The 17,420-nt window shown below is 36.5% G+C and overlaps 1 protein-coding gene across 1 annotated transcript; it reads right to left on the bottom strand.

The window, feature by feature from the left end:
• Positions 1-3,345: 3,345 nt before the first annotated feature.
• Positions 3,346-17,401, bottom strand: LOC121414065 (U3 small nucleolar RNA-associated protein 14 homolog A-like). Its single transcript, XM_041607119.1, has 13 exons — positions 16,971-17,401; positions 15,075-15,153; positions 13,062-13,132; positions 12,617-12,684; positions 11,678-11,820; positions 10,721-10,876; positions 9,770-9,892; positions 9,221-9,315; positions 7,995-8,118; positions 7,236-7,313; positions 5,837-6,894; positions 4,390-4,489; positions 3,346-3,927 (listed from the first exon to the last, which is right to left on the bottom strand). The coding sequence occupies exons 1-13, from the start codon at positions 16,985-16,987 to the stop codon at positions 3,631-3,633; spliced, it is 2,409 nt and encodes an 802-aa protein (XP_041463053.1). The 5' UTR covers positions 16,988-17,401; the 3' UTR covers positions 3,346-3,630.
• Between the last annotated feature and the right edge of the window lie 19 nt (positions 17,402-17,420).

Raw genomic sequence — 17,420 nt, 5'->3', positions numbered from 1 at the left:
CTTGGTTGCAGAAAGACTCACAATCAAAGGCAACTTGAATTTCGACCAATTAAAAGCATGCATTTATTTTTTTCTTTGTTGCATTTGAATGCAATCATTCTGCAACCGACCCCAGAGCTGATTATGGTCAATTGGAATTGTTTGAAATTGGCCATCATGTTTGACAAACTAGCGATGACCCACCGACACCATTCATGTTATAAAGACAATTGAATCCTGAATTGCAGTAGATGGTTGCTACTAGGCCCGTTTCGTGTACACGTGTACACGCACGGTCAAGTCAGTGCACGTGTACTAAATTCCATCACCGTGTACACGGTAGCATCTGCATAAACAAGCTCACAGCCTCACATTAAATCTTAGTTCTCAGACACTGCACATGTTTTAATTACTAATATGTCAACATATTTCAATTAATCCAGAGTGAGTTCACTTCCAAAATCGCCAATTTAATCCACATTCTTTCTGGAGACTCACGTTTTTGTACCACGAAATCGGCACGAAATGGGTCTGCTCCGGTCTCAAAAGCTCGAAAGCGTTGCTCAATCACACTCAGAGTCAATTTGAGAATCACCAATTGCGATAGCAATCATCGCTACAACTTACGTGTTATACGCTCGCACACAAGCCTACAAACAAACGCTCTTCAAATTGGCAACATAATAATGAAAATTAATCGATAACTTCAGTTACACTTATTCTGCAGCGATCTGTGCATGCATGTACGGTACAGTATACAAAATGCGCATCCACCGAGCGTCGGCGATAGCTAGGGCCCTGCACTGATTTTCTTTTGCATTCTTTATTAATTTAATGCGCTGCTAAGCCGAGTGAACTTTTAATTTGCACCAATTTTTGTGGATTGATACTTCAAACTTCTCAGGTATGCTTTAAAACCGTGACTTAGGCTATATAGACCCCTTTTTATGACATATTGATGCGGGTCCGTGTCGACATGAAAACAGAACTCGCTCTCACAGTGTTTACAACGTGTACACGACCGAAAAACACGCCGTGTACACGTGCATAAAAAATGGACTTTCAAAACGGGCCTAGTCGCTACTTTCACAGTCTATATTATTTGGGACGGGGGAAAACTGTTCCATCTTATTTTCATTTGTTATGACACTCTCTATTGATGTTGATTGATTAAAGAATGTAACTCTTGATCGGCACACAGGCTGAAATTGTGTTGTGGGAAACAAACTTAAAGGACAAGTCCATCCCAACAAAGAGTCGATTTGAATAAAACAAGAAAAATCTAACAAGCATAACACTAAAAATTTCATCAAAATCGGATGTAATGTAAGAAAGTTATGAAATTTTGAAGTTTCAGTTAATTTCGCAAAACAGTTATATGCACATCCTGGACGGTATGCAACTGAGGAGACTGATGATGTCATCCACTATTTCTTTCCTATTTCATTTTATGAAATATTCTAATTTTTTCCTCATTTTTAAATGAAACAAATACTAATTCCTCCCTAATTATGTGGAATCAGCATTACGTAATACTAAATGGTTCAGTCGAGTTGGTCCTTATTGCCAAATCCGTAAAAAATTGAATATTCAAACAATAGAAAACAAAAAAAAAATAGTGAGGGACATCATGGATTGTCTCATTCGCATGTCACTGTGTTGTGCATATCTTTGTTTTGTAAAAAAAATAACTTTATCTTTAAAATATCAAAACTAACATCCGATTTTGATGAAATTTTCGGCGTTATGCTGGTTTGATTTTTCTCTATTTAAATTGACATTTTTCTGGGGTGGACTTGACCTTTAAGAGGTGGTAATATTTAGAGTGATAAATAGGGCTGCAGTTATACTGCATTCAATTGAGAAGTTTTTCCTTTCGACATGGAAAGTTGATTCATTAAAAAAACAATTCTCTTGAGATGTAAGGTTCTGTTACCCCAGCCACATTTCATTTCAGTGTTACAGCTACAGAGGACAACAGTGGTCGGGCCCAACCAGCACAGAAGATTTCTGACCACAACTCATGAAAAACACCGCTTCCATCCAGCACTAATTTCAAATGAAGTGTTTCAAAACCAACTCCTTGCAAAATGGAATTGCACTTTTGTTCATTTCCATCTTTAATCTTGTTTTATTTGCATAATTTACTTTGTGAATGTCAGATTGTTATTACATTGATATTCCTTCATTTTTGCTGTAAGACCACTGAAAAAACTTTGTAATATGCCGAGAAATAGTAACCACCACTGAAATGGGTCTAGCTAGAACACTGGTTGCCATGATAAAATTAATGAAAATAAGATACAACAGTTTTCTGAATATTGTAAAGACTCTGACTTTGGTGCATTTGTGAATGGAGAAATACATTTTATTAAACATATTTTATGAAGGTAGAAGTATTTACTATGGTGCACACACAGAGAAATTGCAAACTAGATTGGATGATATTTGTAATTTGTAAATAAAGTATATTTATTTTCATTGATCCTACCATTTGTCAATCAACATACAATAAACAAGATAAATAAAATCTGTTTTCAGTACTTATTATACCAAGCTACTGTGTGGTGTTTGTTTCAATGAGCCTTGATACCTGGAAAAAAGAAAGATTAAAAAGATAATACAAACAAAAGGTAAATGAGAACATCTGCCTTAAAACAAACAATATGCCGCAAGACAAGGTTATTTGTAATAAGCAGAACAAGTAATTTGGTCTTCAAAAATTAGAATTGTGATAAGACTGAATTCTCTCCCATCTGATTTTCATGAAATTTCAGCATTAGGCATGATTGGTTTTTCTTTTTATTATTAAAAATAGAGAATGCAATGAATCTGAATCTTTTCAATTGTAAAAATTGAAATTATCAAAGAATCAGTGGATGAAACAAAACTCATTTAAGATTGTAATGTTTTAAAATTATATCTGAACATAATTTACATGATCAGAATTTTACGAAAGCTTTAAACTTGAGCTTTTAATAATCAAGAGACAGTGGCTCCAGTGCAGAAAGAGTTTTATTTTATTGTAAAAGGATAAGCAAGTCCTAATGCACACTTTACAATTGATTAAAAATCAAGATGTGTTTGATTTTTGGAATTGAACTCTTTCTATAACTGGCACTAGATGTAGATATATGTACTTCATGAGAAGTTGCAATTTGTCAAGGCCCCCCCCCCACAATACTTTCAACAAAAGAGAACAATGGCAAAATAAATTTCTTTAGGACATTTCTCAAGAAAGAGTTTAATTTGTTGTCACTGAAAACTCTCAAGCCAAGGCGGCAAATTGTAAATTCCAATCGAGGGCATACCATTTCTTCAAATGTGTAAGACGCAATAAATTTTTAAAGATTTTGTGTAAGACGCAATAAATTTTTAAAGATTTTGCTCCATTCACTTTTGACCCTGATAGATCAGGGCTGTTTCACAGAGAATTAAGTCAGATTTAAAATAGAAATGAGATGCCAATTGTATGTGGTAACTACTAAACACCACCGCATGATCAGGTCATGTGACGCTTTTCCTGCACATTAATCATGAACTTGTGTGTTACATATATGCACGTTCTATTTCCGAAACTTCCCCCTGAAAGATTTCCTCGTTCACAAGGCAAAGAGTAACAACATTCAATTGCAAGAGAGATGAGTTCATTCATCCCTTTCCCTTGCCCTTTCTCCTCTTCTTTTTACTCCCCTCATCAAACACGATATCTGGTCTTTGTCCTTTCCTCTTCTTCCTCGTCTCCTCCATGTTCTTCCTTTTCCTGTTCTTCTCTTTGAAGGCCTCCTCCGCCTTGATTGGTCGTATGATGGTACCTATCTTGGTGCTGACTTTGGGCATGGTCAAGGCCTTGACGGCGGATGGGGTGTTCCAGGTGCTCCCCACGGGGGCTCGTATGCTCCTCTCAAACTGTTCGGGGTTGGTGAAGGGGAACGGAAGGCTATTCACCTGTAGGAAAGATAGACAATTCATTTACACATTAGAATTTGTCAAGATGTATGGATGTGGAAACTGTATTACAATGAATTTGACATGCGTAGAATCTATTCAGGATGTAGTATGGCTAAATAAAGAGCAAATGAAAGGGAACGAAACAGATTCTCAATAATGTGAAGGATCTTGATATTGTCTCGGAGGCAAAAATTTTACTGGTAGCTTTACCATAAAACACAATTCTCATAATCACTCGTCACTGTCATTATCATCATCATCATCACCACCACCACCACCCCCACCACCATCACCACTGCCACCACCACCGTCGTCGTCATCATCACCACCACCACAACCACCACCCACCACCATGACTACCACTACGGTGATGATCATCATCATCACCACCATCATATCATCATAACCACCATATCATTGTTACCATCGCAATCAAAAAATGTCTTTCCCCCATCTCACCTGATGTATAGCAATCTTCTTATCCCTATCCTCGTTGATGATCACATGAGCTAACTGTGCATCCTGTCTTGGGGCTTGAGGTTTGGCCTTTATAATAAACCTGAGAATTTGACAAAAAACATGCAAACATTCAATGGTGCTACAGAGCAATTTGACTAGAATTAGAGTCATTCATGCTAAATCAAAACAAATACAGTTTAATAATTATCCCTAGACTGATTAAAGGAATCTGCCCTATGAACTTCAACTCTTTCCTACATTTTACCAAGGAAAATTTCTTTCTTCCCTCCCAAACAAAATTGAGATTTCTTATCATTCTTGACGTGACCAATAAACATTTTCATTCTAGCAAATTTCTGTTTACATTCAAGGTATCACGTTAATTAACAAAATTACAAGCAAATTGAGTTATTTTCACAGAACACAAATGCATGTATTACCATGGAATGATTCCTATATTTACATGCTTCTCTTCATCCATTTTTTTTTTTTTTTTGGGGGGGGGGGGGAGTATAATGAATTAACAGTTTGATTGTTTTGACCTTGTCATATGGAGTTGCCCCTATATACACCTATATACATACAGTAATATCACTTCATTTCTAGTTCCTTGTTTTTTGGGGGGGGGGGAAGCAGGGGTGGCACTCCAAGTCTGATGTAATCTTCAGATAATTTCATACTTAATTTAATCTCTTTCAGAGGTGCAAACCACCTGATACAATATTCAGATTGTTAGCTAGTCATTTCCATCACTCCCATTGCCATAATAAAGGATCATCATTTAACAAAGGTAACTTGTCAAAAGTCTGTGCTGCATCTTCTGGCTGGAATCTCACTATAAAGCTATGTCATTTCCGAATTGCTTGCCCATTTTCTCCATTATTTTGTCTATGATAAAATGTGAAGATTGGTAATCATAAGATTCCTGTGGGGAAAAAACATGGCTCTGCTATTGACCAGGTGCTTAACCCTTATAGAGCTTGGTTATTTGGACCCATCTCACAGCCGATGGGTGGGGGGGGGGGGCGAATTTATCATAGCCTTGGATCGTGCAAATGCTGCAAAAATTTCTGATCATAAACAAGACAAAATTAATCCACTTTAATCAGTAAAAGTAGAAATTATGATACATTTATGGATTTTGGCTGAATATACAGTTTGCATTGGATTTGTACATGAAATTACATTTTTGAGCAGTTTTGGGTCTGACATGCACTTACATAACAATGCATAATTTCGTAACTGCCTACCCAGGCATCGCAAATTTGGTCTCAAAAGTTGTGCGAGATTTAAAAGTAAAAAGTCAGTGAGCGGCGCAGTTCAAAAATTTTGTGAAGCAGATTTATCGCGAAAAACGCAGGGGGGGGGGGGAGAGTGGGGGGCAGATTCCGTACCCCCAGTCTTTTTAGGGCTAATGGGTCAGATATTATTGCATTGTATTATTCACCTTTTCCTTTTCTTCTTTGATGTCTCTACTCCCGTTCCTCCCCAGTCTCCCCATCCTGGGAGTGTAAGGTCAATGTCCTTTGGTTTGTCCTTCTCAACTTTTGCTATCTTTTCTTCCTTGAACTCTTCCACTACATCGTCATCTTCAAATGCTTGCATGATGTTCATGCGATGGTCCATCCCCTTACTCTCTCCATCATCATCATCCCCTTGTTCCACCAGCACCGGCATTGCCGACTTCAACATATCCTTCGGCTTCACCACAAAGACTTTGCTTGGATCAACAATGCCTGTGGATTTCTTTGTGCCTTCCTCCTTCTCCACACTCTTGACACCTTGGACAACATCATCGGATGACTTCTGTGGCAACTGTCTTTTCTGCTCCTCCAGTCTATGGAGCCAGTCTTGATCGTCGAGGGAGGAGTGTGTCTGACGTCTATCAACGCCTTCCTCCAGTTGGGACTCCTCTGCATCATCATCATCTTCTTTATCCTCCTCCTCAACATCCACTTCAATGACCTTGACTTTTTTCCGCTTTCCCTTCTTGTCGGCTTTCCTTGAATTTGTCCGTTCTTGTTTTGCAACCCCTTTGCTCTTCTTCCCTTTCTTCACCACCTCAACTTCATCAGCTTGAGTCACCTTCTTGTCTCTCTCCTCTTCATCCTCCTCCTTGTCATCGTCGTCGTCACTGCCACCCTCCCATTTTCTTCTCTCCTCCTGTATCATCTTCAACATCTTGTGGTCTTTGTCTATCTCATCCTCATCATCGTCATCTCCACTCTCCTCTTCATCCAATCCATCATCATCTCTCTTTGCCTGTACTTCTTCCAAGGCTACGAACTGTTCCACTTCCCTCTCTTCTTCTTTGTCTCCTCCCTTGCCCAACACTTTGCCAGTGAACCAAGGGTTGTTGATATCGCTAAGCGAAGGTTGAACAGTGTCCCCCTCCTCCTCTTCTTCCGCTTCACTCCTCTCTTCAGTCTTGTCTTCATTCACCTCGGCAATCTTCTCAGTCAGTTCATGGCTCTTCTGGAGCTGCTCAGCAAGCTCTTGTCTCGCCTACACAAAGACAACAGAATGGTGTAACAAAGTTGAGTGAACAAGGTACTTGTTTTCCTGAATTATGTCTATAGTTGTGAATGTTGTGAATAGTTTCAAATGAAAAACTTGACTGCATTTCTATCACAGTAGCTGCTGTCTGAAGTAATTATATTTAGGCTTACTGAAACAATGCTATTAGAACTCAGTCTAAGCAGACAACTATATTGTATGAAAGTTCTAAAAAATCATTGCTCACTGTTAATACTTAAACTTGGTATAACTAAACAATGGGAACAATAAATGACTGAAAGTGGAATGAAAGTAGAACAGACAAGGCAGTGAGGTGATAGTCCACTTACTGATATGTTGTGTTTCCCATATCTCATCATAGTCTTTGCCCACTTTCCTGTGTTACGGTGCTTCAAACTCATTCTCTCCTGCGTGTGGAAAAACAAATGTACAAGAAGTTTACAAATACATGAATATTACACTAAGTATAATCTTTAAAAATAGAGGTAAAAAAATATCATTAAATAGCTTTGCAAACAGCGATATTTACAAACTTTGTTACAGAGAGAAGGAAACAGTCATGTCATAAAATACAAGCATGCAATGTATATTATGTAAAGTGAATCTGAGATTAAAGGGGCAGTCTACCCTAATATAAAGCTCACTTGAATAAAAAGATAAATGAATCAAACAATTATAAGGCTGAAAATTTGAAATTAAGGACCCTCATGATTGAACCTCAGTAGTTTTTAAGAATCGCAAATCCTCAGGTTCAGGGTGACACAAAGTTTATTTCCCATTTTAACAGAGAAAAATTTAATATCTTAAATTGTTCAAAATAAAAAATAGACAGTGAATATGTGGTGTCACAGGCTCCCTTGTTTACATATAAACATGATGTTGTACTAACTCTTTGTGAAATTAAGCAAAACTTAAAATACCATAACCTCTTCATCTTCCATCCAATTTTGATGAATTTTCACTGTTATGCTTATTTGAATCTTTATTTTTATTGAAATAAACTTTCTACTGTGGCAGTCCTGACCTTGAATATAAAAGATTGTCTCTATACATAAATGTAGAGCTCCCATTTCACCCTTCAGACATACCGTAGCCCTTGCTTTTTCTAGTTTCTCCATTGCTTCTTTGGCAGCCTCTGGGTCATCTTCCATCAGTTTTTCCATCTTCTTGGACTCCTGCCTTGCTTTGCTTTTCCTCTCTATACGGTGGTACCTGTATCACAGAACAAAAATCATTAATCATAAATCATTGAGTTGAAATCCTAAGGGTCATAAAGTATGATTCAATACAAAAGAAAGGACAAACAGTGGCTCTTTCGAATAGCACAAGGAGAGCAATGTCATTTAACTCCTTGTGTGCTGAATAAATGTCAGGAGGTTAAAAATTACTTTACTAATGTTCCTTTGAAAAGTTGCTTAACTTAATGTACTATCAAACCATTGATAATGTTAATTATTCTAGAGATGATACTGAAGGTATATATCCCTAACCCTAACCCATTGCAAGAAAGTTGCAAATCAACTTGGGTAAAAAAAAAAATCATAAGTCTGGCAATTACAGATAAATTCCAGTTCTGGTAATGATCTCAAAATGACTTTTTACAGAATCTAATATAATGACCACCCAAGTGTCTGTTTGTATGAATAAAAAATATGTGCCAAAGGATTCTGGAAGAAATTGTGTAATTGCTGAGAAATAAGCAAATTAAGCGTGGATTCGGTCACTTCCATCGGGTCTTTATTCCAGCAATAATAATTCACTGTCCCACGTGTGCCTATCTGTGTTGGTGATCTTCAGTGTGATCATATTTTAGCTTAGATTTTATGATTTCACAAAGTCCAGTTTATGTAACTGTACCAGATCAAAATCCATGATGATATAGTCATACTTAACCTTGGTTTTACAGACTTTCTCACGAAATTAGTGTTTTACTGCAACTACTATCATTTAGCTTTGATTGCATATTTGCACGTGATTGCTAGTCTACTTCTTACAACAAGCAGTAAAAATCTCTTGGCTCTCATTACCATTGATACTTCAATCGTAAAATTTGCTTCTGAAATTGTAATTGATCACAAATAATTTCTAGCAACACCCCTTATCAAAGGCTTGGGCCATGATGAGTAAAATAATGACTTCAGCACAGGATAATGTGCGCAAAATACACATTTTATGTCTTTCAACTCAGCATAATTGACAGTATATGTTCTCGGATAAGCACCCTCCATGAAAGCCAACAATGATTGAATGTACTCGATAGAGGTACAAGGACCCGTTTTTGCTAAAATTTACTACAGAAAGTAAATTGACTCACTTTTTACTCTTGATCTTTTTATGTCTCCTGCACTTAGCTTCGTAGAATGACATAAGAGCTCTGTGTTTCTGTAGCTCCGCTCTCCGCTCACGTGCCTGATGGAAAAAAAAAGAATGAATGGAATAGATTGATGGAAAATCCTGCATTCTTTAGTAGTAGTATTTAGGGAGAGGAAGTTCATTTATTTATCAATTGCTTCTTCTACCTTTTGTAATGACGAGAAGGATGAAAAACTTATTATTTTAGAATCAAACTCATTAGGTGTCTCGATGATGGTACTTGGTCTGGTCTTTCAAAGAAACTGAAGATTAATCACCAATTTTGCAATTGCTGTCATCACCCCTGAATTTGTGTACACTGTATTTCTAGCAAATCATCTCCTACATTTACATCTTTTTTTTCTGTATAGATTTATTATTTAATGGTAAAATTTGTGTAATGGTCCTGTAAATCATGAAAAAATTTGAAACATTTCATTTTGCAAATAACTTTCTTCACAATACCCCTCTACACCACAATTTCAATATAAAATATAGATGTGGACCATACCTCAGACAAACTCATTGCTTTGATGGCCTCTTCTTCAGCCTGAGAGAGTTGTTTGTTGGGTCTCTCAGCAAACTTACTCCCACGCAATATTTTGTAGACTTCCTGCTCCAGTGGTGTACTTGGCTGTAAGAAAACAGATGAAGGATGCATTTATTACCATTGTATCTTCATTAATGAATGATACTTGAGTGGATGCTTTCCGAACCATGCAAAATGGCATCATGGGACCTTAATATTCACTAATAAAGTTCAAATCATAGAGTTCAAACTTAATGTGAAGAGAGTTTCAATAAAATGCATCCAGCATCATCAGCTGGCAAAAGTCTCCAAAACTCAGCGTTGACTCTTTCTTAACACCAATGATGATGGAGGAATATGATCGAAGCTTTGAAAATTGTTATCTTAACTGTTACTTGGGATTCTTGATTTACACATTTCTACAATATTACAAACATCTATAATGACTTCATGAAATTTGTCATTATCAACAAAGAGTCATTCTCTGAAAGATGCTATTATAAAAGTCAGAGGACAGTGCATCTCAGCCAATCAACAATCTTGAATTTAGACAAAAATGGCATTTGTTGGCACTGATGCAACACCTCCAGGTGACAGCTAAATAACTTTGGATCTATCATCATCACATATATAAGTGCATCAAGGGTTTAATTTCAAGAGCTAGACAAAATCCTATATCAAATCTAAAGAGATTGGCATCACAATCCTGGACTTCATTTAGATCTAAATCTTGGACATACATCTTCATAAATAATTCTAAATCACAGTTCAGTTCAGAGAAGGGCTTTCACTGGCCTAGGATATGTTGTATCTTTGTCAACTTTTCTCCTTTGTGCTGTAATATGGAAATAAGCCAATTTTGAGAAAAGGCTCTGCCCTAAAAATTTTGGAATTTTAGGCATTAGAGACCAAAATGTTTAGTCACTGACCTACCTTAAACTTCTTGACGAACTGGTCAGTGGTCGGAAGTCCGACGACCTCTTGGTTGAGAGGAAAGGACAGATGCTCTGCCTTACGATTGGTCTGTACCACTTGGTCCCATTTAGAGACCTCCTTGCTGACCCCTTCATAGGCCATCGTCCGCTGGATCTGAAGGGTCAAAGGTGACAATACAAGTATTAAAATCTAAAACTAGCACATCAATGATGTGGCGTCAATCCGGCATCTAGCAAAGAAAAGTAATCTTGAATCTTCAAATGTAATCATGTTATCTTGAACTGAATCAAATTTATTTTTAGCCCAGTTGACACTATAGTTTGTATTATAACAATGCAAACATATCTTGGTCAACATAAATTGAGGAAGTGCATGTTTTTACCCAAAATTTCAGAATTCTGTGTAGAAGTTTGGTGAACCACATGAAGATTTACCATATCAGATTTTTTTATTTTGTTCTTATTTTACAGAACAACAAAGTCAATCAACATAAAGAAGTTCTACAGCTTAGATGAGCTAAAAGTATCCACAATGCATACTAAAGAAATGAAATGCTTGTCATCATGAAACCACTCACATTCATAAGAATTGTTCATTGAATCTTTCAGATTTTGGGAGGCATGGCAATAGATCTCATGCAGAATGATTATGTCCATTTATATAGCCAGCTATATAAATGGACATAATCATTCTGCATGAGATAGCGCTATTGCCAAATGCCAAAGGAATAAGACAGTCTTCTACTTCTAGGGAGTATTTCATGAGGATTTCTTTCAAATCCTCACATAATAAAACTCATCTTTTTTCAACACTAGCTTAGTTTTTTTGTCAGCACCAACAACACATTCTCTGACAGTTATCATATATAAAATCAGAAGCCAGTATTTCATTCAGTGCAGACATTAATGTGAAATGGCCTGTGATTACAATTGCCATTTAAATCTTTTCCCATACCTTCTCCGCCTCATGCTGATGTAAGGGAGTAGGGAGTGTCTTCCGCTTGTTCACATTGTTCATCTGTTTCTTCAGCGCGGAGTGGGATGGGGTGTTCTTCAGAGATCCCATAAGATCATGGATCCAAATCCCTTTCCCTTGAACTGAATTAACCAAGAATAAATAATTAATTCCATTACAGACCTTAAATATATAATCACAGTACAACATTCAATGCACTTAGAATATAGTGTTACGGACCCTTATCTCATCTCATTTTTTCCCTTTAACTCCAAATTTGAATGCTTTTTTCAGGGAAATACACTGTACTTACATGTATGTGTCATACGCTAGATTTTATTGCTTGTCATTACTGTTTGTGAGACAATGCACTCCCCTTTAATCATGTAATTACAGATGAAGGAAAAAAAAACAAGTGCAAAACAAAAACAACCTGGGAGAAACAATTTGTTTGAATGTAACATTTGAGCTGGAGAAAAAAATTACGATGCTAATTCGACTTTGTCACAGAGATATTAGCCCCAACATACAAAGTACATAAAATTGCTTTCATGAATGCTATCTACACGATATCAGACACTTTTCAATTAGCACGTTGAGATCTTATACACTGTGCTTGTGTCAATGTTGACCCCTCATTCACCATCTGACTTGACAATGCATTCATCCTGAGTTTACTGTCTCCCCAAACTCATCCATGCCGTTGTTGACACTTGCGATTCAAGGGTGCCTGGCAACATCGTGTTGATGAAACACAATGGCTAACATCGAAAACCATTTCAGCAGCAGGTTGATGTACATGTAGGTAGGTAAGCGTTAGCATAAATATTCTTTCAGCATTACCATGCACTTGTTCTCACAATTGATAAGTACCTAAAATGATACATGTATTTGTTCTGCAAATAATAGGCAAATGTGTAAAAAAAATAAAACACTTACCATCTTTAGTATTCAGCTGATACTCTGAAACATCTGCACTTGCTTCGGACCTTTGCTTGACCTTTGACCTGTACATCACCAAACAGAGAGTAACAACACAAATAATGTGGATGACATCCTCTAGAAATATATTTCAAAATTTGAGAAATACAGTTTATTTTTAAATATCTTCAATATTTGGTCACTATGCATTTCTTTTATAAATTTACTTTACACTCTAGTGATTATCTCAAACAGAAAAAAGTACCATTTGAAAATTTAAATCACATTTAATAAGTTCTGTTGAATCAAGTTTTATTCAACAAAACTGCACAAAATGGCTTGATTTTAAATTTGATCTAAGAATTAGTCTTCATATTTTCTCTATAATAACTTGACTACTGGATGGTCAAACCCAAAAGAAAAAAAACAAGAGAAAAGTATCCTGAAACTTGTAATTTCTTACCTTTTCTTGGTTTCCATGGAGCCAATGGCTTCCAAGAGTTTAGAATGTCTTGATTCATCCTCCAAATCACCCTGTTTGTAAAGATAAGATGAAACCGAGGTCCTGTCTTACAAAGAGTTGTGATTGATCACATAAAAAAATCAACTATGGAAAGCCATTCATGTCATAATTTTCATATAGGAAATTTGCACCATATCCCATTGTAAACAGCTTATAAAGTTATAGGAGCATACTGGGAAGCACGTCATGAAAGGAATTGTTTGACGTTTTTATCCTACCCTAGCACAGTAACACTAACAGTGCTTCTCAGCCAATGAGAATCAAGGAAAGTTGTCAGATCCGACAACTTGACAAATGTTGATGAAATGTTCCACTGAATTGTTAATACAGTGATGCATGCTTGAATACACATCATATTTAGATAGCATTTTGAACAGACATTTTAGAATTTGGGGTAATGGCTTTATATTTTTGTGATTGATCTGATCCATCATAACTCCTTAGTAAGATGGGGACCCAGTTCAGCAATAAAGCATCAATTGGATAGCAATTTTCTAAAGCAACTACTACTAGCTCCTCATCAGCATCAGCAATATACGGAAACGGAAGCAAAAAAAAATCCTTTCATATGATTGGCCAAGTCAGTGAGAGCAATTCTGAAAATGAAATCACTGATAAGGGTAAGACACTTGAACAATAATAAACAAAACAAACATATTTGCTCAATGATCTGAGGCTTCCCTAAATTGAAAAAAAATACAAGAAAAATGACAAGAAATCTATTACCTGAAAATGATGAAATCATTTAGAGTACAAATAAAATTGATAAGAAAAGAAGTAGCCCAATTAAACAAAATTCAAAAGAAACCTATTCATTTGTTTAATGGTCTTTTACCCATTGTAAAAAGTATTATCTCCTACAGGGAACAATTTTCCTGGTATTGCATCGTAATTTGCTCCACATTTAGTTGAGAGCTTTTCTCTTACTACCCAAAATGCTATTCAAATTACAAAATAATAAGCTTCTGTGCTATCACCTAACAAGTTAATTTAAAGATAAATACCGGTTGTAGTAACAATCTAAAAATGAGTTCGAACAGAATCCTATAAAATTACCACCCATAAAGCACCCAAGTGTCTGTATGCATGAATAAAAGAGAATAAATAACTCATTCCATTACAGACCATAAATATGATTTCCCATTAAGTTTACTTAAATGTACCAGATCACGATATCACTAATTTGACAATTAACCTTGATTTTAAAGACTTTGTCATTAAATAATAATAGTTTGCTGCAACTACTACATGCATCTTTTACCTTTAAGTAAAATAAAAATCAGGAATAAAAAAAAAATATTTTTTTTTAATACATGTATTTCAAACTTTACAAGAGAAAAACAGCCATCTTCTGAAGACAGCATATTCCATAGTAAAGTAAGGAGGCAAAACATCAGTACTATGTGTAAAGTCATTTTGATTTTTGCAGTACAAGTATACTGATAACTGATTTAAAAGAAATAGAATATGCTTCAATTCTATTAAGAAAAATATCTTTATAATTTGTTTCTACTCATTTCTCATCTAATGAAGACAGCATGCAATAGTCTCACTATCTGCTTTAAGAGTTTTTTTTCAATTTTTTTTCTTCAATCTGAAAATGACTGGCCAAGGTTTTTTCCAAGAAAATTCTCCCAATTTTGGTGAGATTTTTGGCACTCTTATAAGAATATAAGGAACATTTTCAACCATATTTTTTTGTGTGGAATGAAAAGAATTTCAAGGTTAATATTACAATTAAAGTTAAGGTGAGCAGACATGCTCCCCATCATAACACAAAACTTTGAGGGTTATCGTATGACTGATTTTCATGATTGAAATGCATTGTGGTCATTGGCACTGCAATCAATCATGAAAACTTCATCAACTGCGGACTGCCAAGCTGTGCAAAATGGTCTGGTATGAGCCAAATGGCTGAGACTCCTTCCGAGAGGTGTGTGAAAGGCTTTTTACCTCATCTTCACTTGCACTGATGTCAGAGTGTAAATCATCATCGTCATCATTATCCCTTTCAACACCAGAAGCTTGAAGGCTAAAGAAAAGAAAAAAAATGTTAGAGGAACACAATGGATATGATACATGTAGACTCAACAGGAGACAATCTCCAATACTGGAGACATATGCCACTTCTGGCAATAATGATTAAAGGAACATCAACAACAAGGCATTTTTTTGCACCCATAATTAATGTCTTTCCGACTGACTGGGGTTAGCTTGATAAATCCCTTTCTTTAATCAGACAAAATTTTTGTTCAGATGCTGCACCCTGCTCTCAAGACCCCTGTGGCTGTGTGCAGTCACCCTACTATAACGTCACAAATAAAAAAAACTTACATCTTGTTTAATCTTTGATAGATTTTCCTCAACCTTCATTATTTTTTTGTATGGCAAGTTCCCCCAAGTCTGCGCAGTCCCCCTTGTCTGCGTACACGCGTATCTGCGCGATTCTAGTAAAACAAGATATGCAACGAACACAAACTACATATGCACCACATAGAACCTCGAACAGATATTCATTAAAAATTCTGACAAAAATGATGGAAAAATAATGAATTTTGGGCATTTCATGTGAGGGGCAAATGCGTCCTTTTTCATCAAAATACTCGAATAAAGTGCAAAGTGAATGGGTGAGCAGACAAGGGGTACCATTTTTGTTTTCAATCTGGAATGACTGCCTGAAGTTTTTTCAAAGAAAATCCAATAATTTCTTTCAAATTTTAATGAGATTATAATATAAGGAACATCATTTACAGAAAGATTTTGTGAAATAAAAAGAAGTTTGATGTTCAACTTAACTCAAATCGTTAGGTGCGCAGACTTAGCTTGGGGACCACCATAAATATTTTTTTCATTTTTTCAATAGGCCCTACATCACGTGTACTTATGTCTTTATGTAGCGTGGATTACCCGCGCAAGAAATGAAGAATCTCTGAGAAGTGGTTATTTATTTGCAGTGTACAACGACGTGCAATGTGAGTTAATCATATTATTCGCTCTGTAGACACAGGTTGGTTTAAGGGCAATATGGTTTTTAGATTCCAGAAAAGATACATAAACTGAGTATGGTGGGACTACAACATATCGACCACCTCTTTTGAAACCGACCACCTTGCGCGCGTTTAAATTATTGCGTATTACCAACGATACGCGCGGGAGATCGAGAGTAGGCGCAGTGTCCATAGAAACGGTAAGAATCGATTTTTACGAGAAAAAAAGAAGCAATAAAAAGTAAAAATTTAGTAGAATTAATCAAAATGGTATTGACCAAACCCAAGACCCGCTGAAAAAATAAGAAATCGGATAGGAAACGGCTTTAGAACAAATATCCGTCGTCAATCGTCGAATCATGTGCCGGAGCTCGCAGTGGAAGTAGTAAGGCGATCATTTGGCATGTTGCCATCATAGAACTAATTTGAAAGACTAAAAATATTTCGCCACCGCAACAAGAGTCGGCCGTAAACTTAGTGTACCGAGGGTGGTCGGTTTCAAAAGACGGGTGCAAATGAGCAAATGTAAAATCGTCGCATTCGTTGTTCGTCGATATATACACGGATTGAATCAGAGTCGCCGAGCGAAATATGGGAATCTAATCTGCTCAATTTTCTGCACAAATGAGACCAAAACTGGTTAACTGATGAATATTTTCGCAGTTACTGTGCTTAGAAGATTAGGTGGTCGATAAGGGGTAGTTCCAACCATACCGGTATAGGGTCTTGATCTTAAGTAGAACCAATCAAACATGCCGTTTCATTTGTCTGGCAAAGATTTCATCATTCATGATTGTCAATAAACAGACTCGCTCGTACTCATTTTAAGCTAAAAAAATATTAACCAAATATCTTTAGATACCTCAGCAAAACATCCATGACAAATGGCGATATTCCCCTCCTTCACACCTTAAAGTATGGTCGAATCGAAGACTTCACAAGTTCACACAAACTTTCTCCACAGCAGCAGTCAAGATGTAACCACACCACCGCACAACCCACCCGCTATCTCCCCGTGAAGATACTTCCCGGCCCCGTAAACATTCGCTCCCAAAAAACGAACTCGCTCTCCACGCAGTTCTGATGATGCGAGGCACGTGTTAGTTGTGTACGAGGATCGGTTCGGCCTAAAAATATTGAATTTCTTGTCACGAAGGAAATTATTTTGAGAAATAATATGACGCTGAATATAAATCAATTCTGATGAAGATTATTTAAAGACTTGAAAACTATAAATACAGAAATTATGAGTTTTGGTGTCCGTGTGTTGGGTCAACGATGATGACCTCGACTTGACCTTTCGCAGGCAGAT

The sequence above is a fragment of the Lytechinus variegatus genome, chromosome 4 (assembly GCF_018143015.1).
Source record: "Lytechinus variegatus isolate NC3 chromosome 4, Lvar_3.0, whole genome shotgun sequence".
Taxonomy (NCBI): Eukaryota; Metazoa; Echinodermata; class Echinoidea; order Temnopleuroida; family Toxopneustidae; genus Lytechinus; species Lytechinus variegatus.
This window is presented reverse-complemented; position numbering and strand designations above follow the sequence as displayed.

Coding starts and splice junctions, on each gene's coding strand:
- LOC121414065 (XM_041607119.1), bottom strand. Junction 12,685..13,061: donor TCCATGGAAACCAAGAAAAG/GTAAGAAATTAC, acceptor GGTGATGTACAG/GTCAAAGGTCAAGCAAAGGT. Junction 10,877..11,677: donor ATCAGCATGAGGCGGAGAAG/GTATGGGAAAAG, acceptor TTGACCCTTCAG/ATCCAGCGGACGATGGCCTA.